Source organism: Juglans microcarpa x Juglans regia, chromosome 3D, assembly GCF_004785595.1.
Source record: "Juglans microcarpa x Juglans regia isolate MS1-56 chromosome 3D, Jm3101_v1.0, whole genome shotgun sequence".
In the NCBI taxonomy this organism is placed as follows: Eukaryota; Viridiplantae; Streptophyta; class Magnoliopsida; order Fagales; family Juglandaceae; genus Juglans; species Juglans microcarpa x Juglans regia.
The window spans coordinates 19,001,428-19,017,643 of NC_054598.1; the positions used below are offsets into that span (position 1 = coordinate 19,001,428).

At 41.9% G+C, this 16,216-nt stretch overlaps 1 protein-coding gene across 1 annotated transcript in view; it reads left to right on the top strand.

Moving 5' to 3' along the window:
* Positions 1-615: 615 nt before the first annotated feature.
* Positions 616-16,216, top strand: part of LOC121254395 (protein CHROMATIN REMODELING 19) — a 38,262-nt gene continuing 22,661 nt past the window's right edge. The window contains exons 1-2 of the mRNA XM_041154415.1: positions 616-1,271; positions 2,011-2,128. Of these exons, the coding sequence (XP_041010349.1) occupies positions 780-1,271; positions 2,011-2,128 (610 nt within the window). The 5' untranslated portion in view covers positions 616-779. The remainder of the gene's footprint in view (positions 1,272-2,010; positions 2,129-16,216) is intronic.

The window sequence follows — 16,216 nt, forward strand, 5'->3', positions numbered from 1 at the left end:
ATCAAATGATGAAAGAGTCACATGCTTTAACAGTAGTTTACAGGATTCATTATAAATTAATGAAAACAACATTAGAACCACAAGCTTTAATTACTAGCCCTAAAGGATATACATTATTATTACAATCTAGCACACAAAATTCTAGTATACAAATTCCTAAACAAATCAATTGGAATCAAGTCACACTTCCTAATGAATGGCAATTAGAAAATATCACTCCAACACCCAAAATAGAAAATAATTCCAAAGATAATCTTGAATATATAGATCAAAAAACGGATGGGACGGTTCAAATAGCTTTTCAGCCTTTCAGAAGATCTTTTTCACATTATTCCTCTCCAGCACCTTCCAGTTATCATACACCCAGATCTATTCTTACATCAATTCTAGAATTGATGTAAGAATAGATCTGGGTGTATGATAACTGGAAGGTGCTGGAGAGGAATAATGTGAAAAAGATCTTCTGAAAGGCTGAAAACCTATTTATCTCATTTTATTTTTTAAACATCCTCTAAAAAATATATGTACTAAAAAAAACTTTTACTGATTAATTTGCATCCAATATTTTTTTATTATAATTAATTTTATTTTCAAACCTAACGCTTCAAAAATTTTTGCTCGACTGTACAATATTTTTTCCCGTGTTTCCGATTTCTCCGGACAAGCGATGGCATTCGTTTCTCTTTCCCTTCCAAAGTAGATGCTCTTCCCTCGCATTGACTGACTATCTTCACGGCGGCACTCTTCTTAAACGCACTGTTTAAGAAGAAGATGGTGAAATGAAGCGCGTCTTCGAGGAAATCTCCGACGACGAGTGGGACAACCACTCCTTCAAACCCTCTCGCGTCCTCGGAAACCACCAAAAACCTCCTCCTCCTATCGAAGCCTTTGCTTACGGCTCCTCTAACCCCCAACACTCCGACCGGAGCTGCAGCGACGACTGCGTCGATATCACGGATGTTTTGGAGAAAAAATGTTTTGATTTGGAGGACGAGGATGCGGAGGTAGAGGGCACGAGACCCACGACCAACCGTGGTCGTCGGTTCGTTGTCGATGATGAGGAGAGCAATGAGGATTTCAATGAATTCTATGAGGTAAAGTCGAGCCCCGACGTAAAGGAGGACGACGAAAATGTTGATGTGGTCGGGAAGGCTTTGCACAAGTGTGCAAAGATATCGACGGAGTTGAAGAGAGAGCTGTACGGCTCCTCGCTGACCACGTGCAGCCGTTACGCGGAAGTAGAGGCTTCTTCTGTGAGGATTGTGACTCAGGTGCTTGAAGCTTTTCATAATTGTTGTTTATTGTCATGGTCGTTGAATTTTATGGTTTTCGAGTAATGGTTTTCCATGTGTTCTGTTTGCTGAGGAACTTGAGGAGGACAAAAGAAAAAAGAAAAAAAATAATGGGGAAAACTCCAATTAGAGTTTTCAATCCTCTGTCATGCATTTAGTTTGGAATGGAATTATGACTTCACTTTGGCCGACGTAAATTGTGACATTGAGGTTTTGCGATATAGGTTGAATATATTTGAAGTTTTCTGTCCGATTATTGTGGCTCACATGGTAGTTATTTCATTTTGGTGGAGCCTTTTGTGGAAATTTGGGGTTTTATTATTATGATTGCTTTTTGTGAGAGGTTAGAAAAGGATAATTCTGTGAATTATGCAAACTCAGTTGAGTGTACTTGTCAGAAAAATTAAAAAAAAAAAAAAAGAAAAAGAAAAAAAGGGTCTCCTAGTTTTTTTATAAGTAACAAACGGACACTTAGTTATATGAACAAATGTGGTCTTAGGTCCTATATAATTGTAAGTTTCCTTTGTTTACCTTTGGTTTCATATTTTGGTGACCGAGCTATGTGTTTAGTGAATTTCACAATGTGGTTTCATATTTTGGTGACCGAGCTATGTGTTTAGTGAATTTCACAATGTGGTTTCATATTTTGGTGACCAAGCTATGTGTTTAGTTAATTTCACAATGGGGTTGGTAACTGATACAGTTTTAATTATTATAGGATGATATTGATGCGGCATGTAGGTCTGAGGATTCGGATTTTCAACCTGTTCTCAAACCATACCAGCTGGTTGGTGTCAACTTTCTTCTCTTGTTATATCAGAAGGGTATTGGTGGAGGTACTAGATTTCTTCATTATGACCATCTTGCTTTCTGCCTTTTCATTGCATCATATCTTTTAACACTTTATGCAAACAATAGAGTTCTTTGAGATGAAATAGCTGGTCTTATGAGTTGTGGAACTTGCCTTTTAATGTTATGTGCTTCCTTAGCGAAAAAGTCTAGTAAAGCTCGCTTTTCTGTGGGGAGGAGTTGGAGAGGAGACCAAGTTCTGATTGGTTAAGTGGAATAAGGTATGCACTCCGATTTCTAGTGGAGGGATGGGGGTTCGAAATTTGAAGATTTTTAATAAGGCACTTCTTGCGCATGGTGTAGGTTTGTGGAAGAATATTACAAATGGATGGGAGGTTTTTGCTCGTTTTATTAGCTTTGAGATTGGCGAGGGATCCAGGGTCAGATTTTGGCATGATATTTGGTGTGCTAATTTAGCTCTCAAGACTATGTTTCCTTCTCTTCCCGGATGGCTCTTGATCAGGAGGCATCAATGTCAGAGCTCTTGGAACACTCTAGTGGATCCTCACAGTGAAATGTTCGTTTTCTTAAAGCTGCTCATGATTGGGAATTAGGAGTTATTTATGATTTTTTCAGTTTATTGTATACTTCGAACATTGGTAGTATTGAGACGGACAAGATGCTTTGGATGAATGCTCGGAGTAGGAGGTTCATTGTGCGATCTTTGTACAAGGCTTTGTCATGCCAAAATTATATTTCGTTTCCTTGGAAGTGCATTTGGAAAAGTAAGGTGCTGCCTAAAATTGCTTTGTTTGGTTAGACTGTATCTCTTGGGAAAATATTGACTATCGACAATTTGTGAAAGCATGGAATCATCGTGATGGATTGGTGCCATATGTGTAAGAAGAGTGGTGAGTTTTTGGATTATCTTTTACTTCATTGTGAGGTGGCAATGATGTTATGGGTGGAGATTTTTAATAGTATTGGAATTGGAATTTGAACCCTGAGGGGTAGCTCAGCTGGTCCGGCCTTGAGTTTGCTCCCCAATGGTCACTAGTTCGAGTTTCCTTAGGGCCACTGGAGGTTTACCTGGTTGTTAACTTTAGGGCCCCATGGGATTAATCGAGGTGCACACAAGTTGGCCCGGACACCCACGGTTATAAAAAAAAAAAAAAAAGTATTGGAATTGCATGGGTGATGCCTAAGAGGGAGGTAGATTTGTTCGCTTGTTGGCAAAGGATTCGGGGATATTCCCATATTGCAGATGTATAGAGAATGATTCATTTATTTATTATGTGGTGTCTTTGGTTTGAAAGGAATTGTTGAAGCTTTGAAGCTAGGGAATGTTCTCCGGATGAGCTTAGAAGTTATTCTGCCATGATTTATTTCTTTGGGCTTTTGCCAGTTTTTTTAATGGTGCCAGCTTGTATGATTTTCTTGTATCACTTTCTATCTCCTAACTTGTAATTAGATGTTTGCTGTTTGTATACTTCTTGTGTACTTGGATTATGCCTATTTACTAGTTTCAATAAAATTTTATATTACTCATAAACAAAAATGATGGAGTTTTCTCTTACAATCCGAGGAAAGCCCAAGCCACATCTTTGGGATCCCATTCACCACCTGCTCCTACTAAACTTTGGGTATTAATAATATCTCCCCTTAAATCCCCAACGCCTTTGTCGGCTCATTCCATCATAGGTGACATGGCTTAAGTCCACACTTTTGGTTGGGATTGGCTTTGGTACTGTTTGTAATGACTCAAAGAAAGCTTAAGTTGCATCTGGGCCCATACTTTTTTTTTTTTGATAAGTAATAGTATTATATATATATCAATAGGAGTAATCAAGTACACTGGATGTATACAAGAAAAACACCTAGTCCATACAAGAAAGCCCCTAATGACCCAAAAGCCCATAAAAACCTACCCAAAACACACAAAGTCCGAATTGGAAAAACTATCGATACTCCTCCCTGACCCCATCCCCTAGATTCCGTGAAAATAATCCTCTACCCAAACATCCCACTTCGAGAACGTCTTCACAAAGCCCTCCCTTTAGCCTTCCCTCGACTTGAGCTAGCTCTCTTAGTATCGTAGTTGATTGCCCAAGAAGGATTTTTTAACTCCCTACTTTTTTTAAACTTAGATTTGGTTTCAAGCGTGTGGCTCACCTCGATTGTGGTGAGTAGTGCTTTAAATTGGTCTTCATATTCTCTCTGTTCTCCATACAAAAGTCCCAGGGTTTGTAGAAACCCATTATCTTTATTCAGAATCCAATCCGCTGTTGAACCCGCTATATCATTAATCGGAGGAAGAGAAACCAGGGGAACGACATTATCCCCAGCCATAGCACCCGACTGCACTCCTGACTCTAAACCTTCCCCCACACGAGGCACCAATGACAATTTTCAACCTTCCCCCACACGAGGCACCAATGAAAAATCGATTTCCTTCTCGCCAAATGGTTGCTTGACAGGTATATGGTTGTTTTCCCCTCCATCTGTTACCATTACAGGTTCCTCCCCTCCATTAACATTTTGTGTATATGCTCCACCCCTCGACGATCCTTGCCGTGCCACTTTGTCTGACCCTACTACTTCCTCAAGAGGGGAAGCACTACCATTTGTTACCCTGTTTGCATCTTCTAAAAGTGGCTTGATTGTTTCTTCCAAAATACTCGAGACCTTGGAGGGACCCCGTCTTTAACTACAAATGAACCCTGGATAGAAGGACCAACTACATCTGTAACTGGTGCATGAGACCCTACAGCTCCCTCATAAGGCATAGTGACACCGGCATGAACAAAGATGCTAGCGTCCAACGACTCTATCGTTGACACACCCTTTGCCTGTACACTTTCCGGCACACTTGCTGGCACATTTGTACCCACAACTAGGTCCAACCCCTTATCCACCTTAATCATTAGATCTCTTACATAATCCATACTCCCTTCAATTGAGATTTGACATCCTACAAGACCCCTTCCAACTCTCCCAAAGTCCCTTGAGGTCTTTTGTCTCCTACAGAACTGAGCCCATACTTTAAAGGAACTAGTTAATGTTTCAATTGTAGCTCCCTAAAATCGTTATGAAGGTCAATAATTTCCACCTTTCAAGTAATGTAGGATCCCATTCACCATTCTTTCATACTAAACTTGGGGTGTTACAATTTCAGACTTCATATTTGAGGAAAACCTTATTGATATGGCAAAGGTGGAAGGGGCATTTACATGGTAAGATAATAGGGACAATCCTCCTTGGTCTAGAGTGGATTGCCTCCCCATTTCCTTAGTGGAAATCTCACCTTTTGTGCATGTCTCAAGAGGAATTGATTAGACTTTGCTTTGATCATTTCCCCATCCTTCTAGATTGTGGGGATTTTCAAGGCGACAAACATTACTTCAAGTTCAAATATATATGGTTATAGTGAAGCAATGGTGGGGTCTTATCGACTTAAGGTGCCCCTAATTTTTTTTTATAAGTAAAACTTAAGGTGCCCCTAATTACATTTTGGCAAGTAAACTTAAGTCCTTAAAAGATCACTCACAACTTTGGAATGAGGAAGTATTTGATAATGTGGGCACGAAGAAGAATTCTCTTTTTTGAAGAGCTCTAGGCATAGTGCATGTACAACCAGCCCATGCCTAGAAGTTAAGGAAGGGCAATGCTAGGTGGTGATTTGGAAAGGACAAACCTGATGGAGGAAATATGTTGGAGACAAAAGTTGAGGGCATTGTGGCTTAAAGAAGGTGCTAAATGTACGAAGTATATTCATTGGATGGTCAATTTACGTAGAAGGAATAATTCCATTAACTCTTCTTATGTGGATGGTGTAGCTTCCTTAGACCCTTCGGTGATTAGTAATCACTTTGTGCAATTTTACTGGAATTTGTAAATAAAATAATTCACTTGGAGGCCTAAGCTACATGGACTGCCTTTTGCGTTTCTTGAGATGGTAGAGGCCCAATGGATGGGAAGACTCTTCAAGAAAGCGAGGTGTTGGAGGTAGCGAGATTGTTAGAAAGCGATAAGGCATTGAGTCCTAATGGCTTTTTCTTGGCCTTTTTTGAAGCCCACTGGGATATTGTGAAGGAAGATCTTATGAAGGTGTTCCATGCATGTCATTTGAAAGGAAGTTTGGAAAATAGTTTAAATCTACCTTTATTGCCCTTATGCCTAAGAAGCCAAGGGCAATGCAGACTAAGGATTTTTGACCCATTAGCTTGGTGGGTGTTGTTTATAAGATGATGCCTAAAGTCCTTGTAAACAAAATGAAATTGGTCTTGTCTAAGGTCATATCCTACTCTCAAAATGCTTTGTATCACCGGATTCTTAACTTGACTATCATTGCCAATGAATGCCTTAATAACAGATTGAGATTGGTAGAGCTAGGATTGTTGTGTAAATTGGACATTTAAAAGGTCCATGTTCATGTAAAATGGGGGTTCTGAACTTATCTACTGAGAAGATGTGGTTTTGGGAAGAAAAAATGTGATTAGATTTTTAGCGAGAGAAAAGCTCCCAACCGGATGGGTTTAAAACCCATTTTTGCACAAGCCAATGGAATCGCGACACGTAAGCAGAAGAGGAGGGCTTTTCGATTTATGTAAAGCTAGATTTCGATGGTCGAGGTTGCTGAGAGCCGAGGGAAGGCGAGGTTACTTACAACTCCATCACTGAATTCAGGGAAATGAAGCTTCAGCAATGTTGAGATTCCGTGGAATTACGTCTTTCAGTTTTGCGTTCCGTTCGAATCCTGCGTATGAATCTTAGGGGTTTTACGAAGGAGATTTTGGGGCTTTTATCTTGTTCACTATGGCCAAGTGGCACACGTTGATTCCAAGCTCTGTGAGGTAAATTAATTGCCCAAAATTAGCACTTCAATGATTAAAGTCATTAATTCTGTTTTTCTTCGTCTATTCTTTTAATTTTCTTTGTTGTTTTCCAAATTTTATGACAAACTTAACTGAATTATGGAGGTTTATTCGTGGTTGCAGAATTTACAAAGAGATCATCACTGACAAGAAGAGGGGTTTTCATGCACTAAGAATCAGTTAAGTAATTGCATATCGGTAAAATCCCTGAACTGAGGAGAGTGTGAAACCTCACTCACCAGCTTCTAATAAATTCCAATCAAAAGAGGATTTAAGTTTGGGGTGAACTTTTCTCTCCGTACACATGCATTTTTCTTCCCTCTCGTTGCTTGCTGGTAACATTGTTCATGTTGCTATGTTAACTGGATATTAAGTTGTGTGGTGGATATTATGGGCCGTCTTCCAGAGGTGGTGATTGAATCTAAGATTTTTTTACTTTCGAAGGATGGTGGCCTGCTGCTTGTTATTGAGAAAAGTTGGAAGGCAGAACATGTGGTGATGTTGGGTCCTTTGATAGCGCATTAGCTTGGGAAGGTGTTGGAGGAATGCTTGAGAGGGGGGAAGAAGGAGGAGGTGTATTTGGCAACTAGGGAAGGTTACTGTAGTTATATCGCCCAAAGGTGTTCCAACAACAGAGGGCGTTATCTTGAGGTGTCCGAGTACAACCAGGGGGGATGAGGAGTGTTATCTGTATTCCAGAAGGAGAGAGTGGTTGGGGATGGAGGAAAATGCGGGATGCATTGTCGGAGCAAGGTTTAATGGTGCCTACCACGGGTGGTCCTCCTGGGAAAGTTCAGTCGAATCAGGGAAGGGAGGAGACTAGGTCTTTCTCCTGGTTGTATGAGGAGGTACTCTCTTCGACGGTGCTGCACCATGCGAGGGAAGGTGAAGGAGGTGCGAGGGGTTTTGACAAAGGGTAAATGCGCCGCAGGGTTCCTTGGAAGCAGTCCTATGCGTCGAGCCACACCCATGGCATGTGGTCTGTGGCAAGTCAGGAAGCACGGGAGGTGCACAGGTTAATATTGGAAATGCAGGGGCAGTTGAGGTACCTGCAGAGGGACATGGCCGAAATCATCAATTTTGTCGGGCTACTTAAGGAAGGAGATGATTTCAGGAAGGGGGTTGCGCTGTGAAAGAGGCTGGATACGGGGGATGGGCTCACCAAAGCCCAGTTAGGGGCCCAACAGGAGGATAAATTCATTAGGAAAGGGAGGCCTGTGTGGAGAAAATGGGTGGGCCTGAGTCTCGGCCCAAGTTGAAGGCTAAGTGGCCCGTTAGGAAGAGGGCCGGGCCATCACAACCCAGGGCCCATAGCAAGGGGGACGATAGCCTTATGGCTTTGTCCATTGGCGAGCCAGGGCCTGTTCTTGTCTCAATTCAGCCCAGGGTTCTCTCGCGTAAGAAGAGCCGTATCGAGTCCGGAGATGAGTCGAGTGGCCTTAGGTTTGTGCCGGAAAGCCTGACGGCGGTGGAGGGAGCAGTGGTGGGTGCACAGAAAACGCCGATGAGGTGTTCCGACATGGTGGAGGCAACTTTCGATCATACCCCGCTGGTGCAGTGTACTTAGAATGCTTTGGTTGAGTTCGGGAATCACGTGCCTTCATCGCTTGAAGCTCAGAAATCGCCAATGAGGGGTTCAATTGCGATTCTGCCTCCAGCGAACTTATCTACTCAACCCTATGAGGATTTTGAGTTGGCTGAGGAGGATGAAGATTCAGACGACCTTATGCATTCGGTGGAGGATGAATTGTTCCTCCTTGAGGCTTGCAGTAAGAAGGGATTGGATGAGATTTCGGTGGGAGAGGAGTTTCTGAACTTTAAAAACAATAGGATGGGGAATCCTATCCCATTGAACTACTATTTTTCAGATCAAGTCACTGATTGGGTAAAGCATAAGGTGAAAGGGATCCAACATTATATGGGGATTGAGTGTGACGGGTATGAAGAGCAGTTCATGGCTTTGTTAACTGCAATTGTAGCAGGACATCAACAAAAAATGAAAGGGGACTCAAAGAAAATACGGGAACTTAAAAGATTGACATGGTCGATGAATTTAGAGGGTAGTTCCAGCAGGGGTAGCATAAAAGGGAAGGGGTTGGCTGTTCTCCAATGAAACACCAGATTGTGTCCTCTCGTGTTCGTGGACTTAACGAGGCATTTAAGCGTCTCCGGATTCTGCAATTGCTTCGTGTGTGGAAAGTGGACATTGTATGCTTACAGGAGACGAAGCTGAAGATGATCAATAGGAAGATTATGCAAAGTTTATGGAGCAGTAATCATGTGGATTGGGTATACATGGCCTCTTTAGGGGCCTCGGGAGGAGTTGTGGTGGTGTGGGATAGGCGGGTGGTGGAGAAAATGGAGGACTATATATGGAGATATACAGTAGCGTGTTCTTTCAAATGTGTCTGATAATTTCTTGTGGGCTTTTGCTAGTATTTATGGGCCAAATGTAGATGCTGACAGAAGATTATTGTGGGATGAACTAGCAGCGGTACATAGTTGGTGGGACCTTCCTTGGTGTATTGGGGGTGATTTCAATGTTGTTAGATTCTAAAGTGAAAATTTTGGGATTAGAAGAGTGAGGCCCGCAAGCTTGGAGTTCTCGGAGTGTATCTTTGACTTGAACTTGGTGGATCTTCCACTCACAGGGGGTCTAGCCACATGGTCGAATAATCAAACTTGGTCTCGGTTGGATTGTTTCTTAATTTCACCAGAGTGGGAAAGCCATTTTCCGGACGTATGGCAAAAGTGTTTGGTACACTTAGCATCGGACCATTGGCCTATTTTGCTTGATTGTGGAGACCTTCATAGTGGTAGACGGTACTTTAAGTTCGAGAATATGTGGTTGAAATCGGAGGGTTTTGTGGAGAGGGTCAAACAGTGGTGGATTTCGTACCAGTTCGATAGTACACCCAGCTTCATTTTTGCGAAAAAATTGAAAGCTTTAAAAAGAGACTTGAAGGAGTGGAATATACAGTCTTTCTAAAATGTAGGGGAAAACAAGAACGTTAAGTGGATGGAAATCTAGGAATTAGGAAGACTTCAATAGGGGCAGCCGCTCACTGAAGAAGAACAAGTGTAGAAAATTGTGCTGGTCGTAGACCTGGAGAGGATAATCTTACAAGAAGAAATGTCATGTCGCCAAAAGTCAAGAGCACTATGGTTAAGGGAAGGTGATCGAAGTGTAAAATTTTTCCATAGAATTGCAAACTCTCATAGAAGAAATAATAACATTGAGGTGTTGAAAATTGAGAGGGTGGAGTGCAGAGATGAGGAGGTAATTCAAAATCATGTTGTTGATTTCTTTGAGAATCTTTTTACTGAGCAGGTGGGGTGGAGGCCTACTCTAGATGGACTGGTTTTTGATAATATTGGCCTGGGGGAAGTAGCTAGGATGGAGAGGGCTTTTGAGGAGGAAGAGGTGTATGAAGTAGTCCTTAATGGTAAAAGATAAGGCTCAGACCGGATGACTTCTCTATGGGCTTCTTTCAAGAATGTTGGGAGGTGATTAAAGAATATCTTTTGAAGGTGTTTCAGGAGTTGTTCTCGGTTGGCAAATTTAAGAAAAGTCTTAACACCACTTTCCTTGCATCAATTCCCAAAAAGGTGGGGGCTATTGTGATCACGGATTTTCAGCCTATTCGTTTAGTGAATGGAGCTTATAAGATTATTTCAAAAGTGCTTGTTAATCGGCTAAGTGAGGTAATAGGGAAGATTGTCACTAAACCTCAAAATGCATTTGTAAAGGGTAGACAGATTCTCAATGCGGTTCTCATCGCTAATGAATGTCTGGATAGTAGACTGAAGGCTAGCAACTCAGGGATTATGTGCAAGTTAAATATGGAGAAGGCGTATGATCATGTTAATTGAGATTTCCTTCTAGATCTACTGGGTAGGTGTGGTTTTGGGGAAAGGTGGAGGACTTGGATCAGTTGGTGTATATCCATGGCAAGGTTCTCGGTGTTGATCAATGGCAACCCAGAGGGTTTCTTTTCGAGTTCCCATGGTTTGAGACAAGGGGATCTGTTATCTCCTTTACTTTTCGTTATTGTTACGGAGACACTAAGCAGGATGATCTCGGCTTTGATGGATAATGGTTTTGTAAGTGGTTTCCAGATTGGATCTCCGAGCAGGGGTATTACTATTTCTCATTTGTTGTTTGCAGATGATACGCTTATTATGTGTGAGGTTGACCGAGAACAGTTGCTTGCTGTGAAGGCGTTGCTTCTATGTTTTGAAGCAGTGTCTGGCTTAAAAGTGAATTATGACAAATTCGAGTTGGTGCCGATTGGGGGTGTTCAGAACATACGGGAGTTGGCTAGAACTTTGGGTTGCAAGATAGGTTCTTTTCCTATGATGTACCTGGGACTTTTGTTGCGGATAGCATCAAGGGCATGCTCGATTTGGGATACGGTGATTGAAAAAATAGAGAGGAGATTGATTGGTTGGAAGAGAATGTACTTGTTGAAAGGGGGTCGGATTACTTTGATAAAGAGTACACTTTCTAATCTACCCACTTATTTCTTATCTTTATTTCCTATATCGGCAAGTGTGGCGGGTCGTCTAGAGAAGTTGTAGCTGGATTTTCTGTGGGGCGGCTTAGGGGAGGAGTTTAAGTTCCATTTAGTCAAGTGGGAGATGGTGTGTCGTCCTATCTCTAGTGGTGGGTTGGGTATTAGAAATTTGAGGTTGTTTAATCGGGCTTTACATGGCAAATGGTTGTGGAGATATAACAAGGAACCAGAAGCCTTATGGAAAACTGTGATCGAAAACAAATATAGTGGTTTTAGGGGGGCGGGGGTGGTGTACTAGAGAAGTTAGAGGGGCTTATGGAAGCATATAAGAAGAGGGTGAGAGGTCTTCCATTGTCATACTAGGTTCCAATTGGGTACAGGCTCTAGGATCAGATTTTGGAAGGATGCTTGGTGTGGTAACAGTGCTCTACAAGATTTGTTTCCTTTACTGTTCTAGATTGCAAGTGCCAAAGATTCCACAGTGGCTGAGGTCATGGGAATCTCGGGAGGGCGTATTCACTAGAATATCAATTTCTACTAGGCGGCACAGGATTGGGAGATGGAGAGTCTTGTAGATTTTTGTAGTCTCTTATATTCCTTTCGTCTGAACATCCAACAAGAAGATGGTTTGTGGTGGATTCCTGCGGGGAGAGGGGTGTTCATTGTTCGGTCCTTGCCTTATAAGTCCTTTTATAAGGCCCTCACACAAGAACCTGATATACAATTTCCTTGGAGAAGGCTTTGGCGGCATAAGGCATCCCCCAAAGCTTTATTTTTTGTGTGGACATCCTCCTTAGGCAAGATTCTTACCACGGATAATCTGAGATAGAGGATGGTAATCATTGCAGATTGGTGTTGCATGTGTAAAAAAGGGGGTGAGTCGGTAAATCGTCTTCTTTTACATTGTGAGGTAGTCAGGACTCTTTGGAATGAGGTGTTCAAAAGAATGGACTTGGTGTGATTATGCCGGAAACCGTGGTGGAAACATTGGCGTGTTGGACTTCTATTCAAAGCATGCAACAAATCAAAGCGGTTTGGAAGATAATCCCTATTTGTATTATGTGGTGCTTATGGCAGGAGCGCAACGAGCGGACGTTTGAGGACAGAGAGATCGATGGCGGAGCTAAAAGTTTTCTTTTTTAGTACTCTTTGTACTTGGGCCATGGCTGTGGATTTTAATGGCATGGACCTTCATGATTTCTTAGTTTCTAATGCGCCTACTTAGATAGGGCATATGACTTGTAATTGGCAGCTTTTGTCCATTCTTTGATCAATAATACTTGTTTACCTATAAAAAAAAAAAAAAAAATCCTTGAACTGAAATTATAACATTTATGGATTTGAAATAGAAACTAAAGGAGGTGGACAAATGCTTAGATCCTCAGCTGTGGCATGCATATGCCGGTGAATGCTAATGAGCTGAACTTTGAAGATGACGGAATTTAAGGGATTAATGGTTCTGAAGCACAAGAAAAAGATGAGTGCAGGTTTGGTGCAGGATGAGTGCAGGTTTGGTGCAGGAAGGGAGAGAGGGAGAGATAGGAAATAGATGAGTGCAGGTTTGGTGTTGCCGGGTGCAGGAGAAATGTGTTTGAGATGCCTACGTGCTGCGATTCCATTGACTGGTGCGAAAATGGGTTTTAAACCGATCCGGTTGGGAGCTTTTCTCTTTTAGCACATCTCTTCAGTGCATTTTCTAGTCTCGATGGATGGCTCCCTTGGGTTTCTTCAGTAGTATGTGAGGATTACATAAAGGGGACCCTTATGCCTTTGCTTTTTCCGATAATTATGGAAGCCCTAAGCCGGATGATATGTACTACAGTGTAGAGGGGGGATTCTTCATGGGTTTCTCTATCGATGCGAGGAAGAGATTCTGGCTCAATCTCTCTCATTTACATTTTGCTAATGATACCTTGGTATTCTATAAGGCAAATGAAGATCATATCCATCACTGGTGCTGTTTATTACTTTGCTTTGATGCTGTCTCTGGTTTGAATAGGGCTGGGCTCCGACTCTGATGGAGTCGGAGTGCTCGTTTCCGACCTCTGACTCCGACAAGAGTCGGAGCCGAATTGGAGCTCCGACTCCGACTCCGAATTGGAGTTGGAGTCCGACTCCGATCGGAGGTCGGAGCTCCGACCTCCTATAGGAGCTCCGACATAAGATCGGAGCTCGACGTGCGCTCGACGTGGCGGTCGAGCGGAACTCTTTCAGAGAGGTTCGCTCGACTTCCGCTCGACATGTCGCTCGAGCAAGATCGCTCGACTTTCGCTCAACATGTCGATCGAGCCAATGTTCAATACGTGTGCTCGACTTGCGCTCGACAACTCGCTCGAGCGCAAGTGTACAGTAAAAAAAATTTCGGAGTCGGAATCGGAGCTTCTTGGAGCTCCGACTTCGACTCTGACTCCGAATAGATATTCGGAGCTACTCCGAATTCCGACTCCGAATTCCGATGAAGTCGGAGTCGGAGTCGGAGCGGAAGTCGGACAGAGTCGAAATTTTCGGAATTTTGCACACCCCTAGGTTTGAAGATCAATCTGGCGTTGGAATCAATGTTTTAGTTTTTGTTCTATTCCGGCTGTTCCAGCTGGAGTTTGCCGTGCCAGAACAGTAACTGGCATGGTGTAGGCTACTGTTTCGTCCTGGGTTAAATTATGGCCGGAATGGTAATTTCTGTCTGAAACTTAAGGTATGGCATTTTCGTAAATACTTTCAGATGCATGGCATTTTCGTAATTCTTCCTCCGTTTCAACTTTTTGGTTTCTCCCCTATCCATGCAAACTCATAATCAAATCCCTAGATCTAGAGTTCATTTTTTGCTCTGTCTCCACTGTCTCCACTCTTTGCACTTCGACGGCCACCTCCACACTGTCACAACTTGAGCCTCGTGTTGCTCCACCTCGTTGCAACTCTTGTTGCTCCGTCGAAGCTCGGTCCACTCTTGTTACATCTGGATTTGGTTTGATATTCGCCTCTTTTTCTCTTCTAGACAACTCTGCTGGCATATCTGCAGATATTTAGTTCTCTTCTTGATCTGGTTCGGGGTCTGTTAGCATATTTGGTTTGATATTCGCCTATTTTTCTCTTCTTGACTTATATAAGCTGTAGTTCTTTGAGATGAGTTTTCTAGTTAGAGACGAGATTGAAGTGCCAAAACAGAGCTAAGAAATGAAAATCCAAGAGAGGATTGAAGCTTAAATGGTATTATTTTCACGTTTAGAGTTGGGTCAAGCTTTTCAGCCAAACTAGTTAGAGTATTGTCTTCCTCAAAGTATTCCTTTGTGGATTCACGTGGCCAATAGCAACCCTTGTGTTTTTCACCCCAAAATTCTGAGTCTCACACTTAACTAAGTATTATTGAATTTTTAAATTTGTGTGTTTTTAAAACTTGTATTAAGAAGTATTATTGAGTTTCTTAGGTATGTATGTTTTTAAAACTTGTATTGATGTTATTTTGGAATATAGTTATATATATATAATTTATCCATATAAAGATTATCTCGAAACGCGAAATGTACCGGTACCAAAATGTTCTGTTTCAGTACCTCAACTGGAACATAATTCAAAACTTTGGTTGGAATTGCTTTCAGTTGCAGAGTTGAGAATGTAGCTAATTTGGCAATAATTCCTGCGTGTAGAATCTTTCCCTTACGAATGACTTATCTTGGTCTTTCCTTTTTTTTTTTTGATCGGTAAACAAATTTTTATTGATCAAAAGAGAGACAAAAATGCCCAACTATACGGGACATATATATGAGCAAGTTTATGTCTAGTTTAGAGATACAAGGAAATCATGAAAAGACTTGCCATGAAAATCAATTACAATTGACCAATGGAGTAAAGTATTGAAAAACAAAATTCTAAGCTAACATCTTCAAAGTATCTTGCGTTCTGCTCCCTCCAAAATGCACCACCATAGACAAATAGGTAACATTTTCCATATGGATGCAATTTGAGAGTTGCCCCTAATACCTTTCCATGAGGCTAAAAAATCACATACCCTTTCTGGCATCACCCACGCTAATCCCACTTGTGCTAAGACTTCGGTCCACAAGGTCATGACAATCTCACAATATAGTAATAGATGGTCAACGGACTCACCGCTCTTCTTACACATGTAACACCAATTCATACCTATAATGCTATGTTTCCTTAGGTTATCTATAGTAAGAATCTTTCTCAAAGTGGCTGTGCATACAAAAAAAGCTACATTTAGAGGTGCATTTGTCTTCCAAATGCTCTTCCATGGAAACGGGGCTGAATTGTGCATGTTCAAGGAATGATAGAAAGAGTGGGCCGTAAAAACTCCCTTCTTAGAGGTCACCAATATATCTTTTCTTCATCTTCCCCCGACACACGAATGGAGTACACAAGGTCAAAAAAGGCCGAAAAATCATCCATCTGCCAATCTTGGGCATTTCTATGGAAAGTGAGGTTCCATTGGGAAGGGCCATTGGAAAAGATAACTAAATTTGCTATTGATGCTTCTTTCCTTCTTGCTAAGCTATAAACTTGTGGAAAGACATCCTTGCGTGCCTGATCACCGCATCATAAGTCATGTCAAAATTTTACCTTCACTCCGTTTCTGACTTTGAAGCAAGTATGTGCTGCATAAATGTCTCACCCCCTTCTAATATGTTTCCAAAGCCCAACTCCATGAGGTCCACTCATCTCATTAGAAGAACACCACCCTCCTCATGATTCCTCGTGCTTCAAAGCAATGACGGTTCGCCACAAGGCC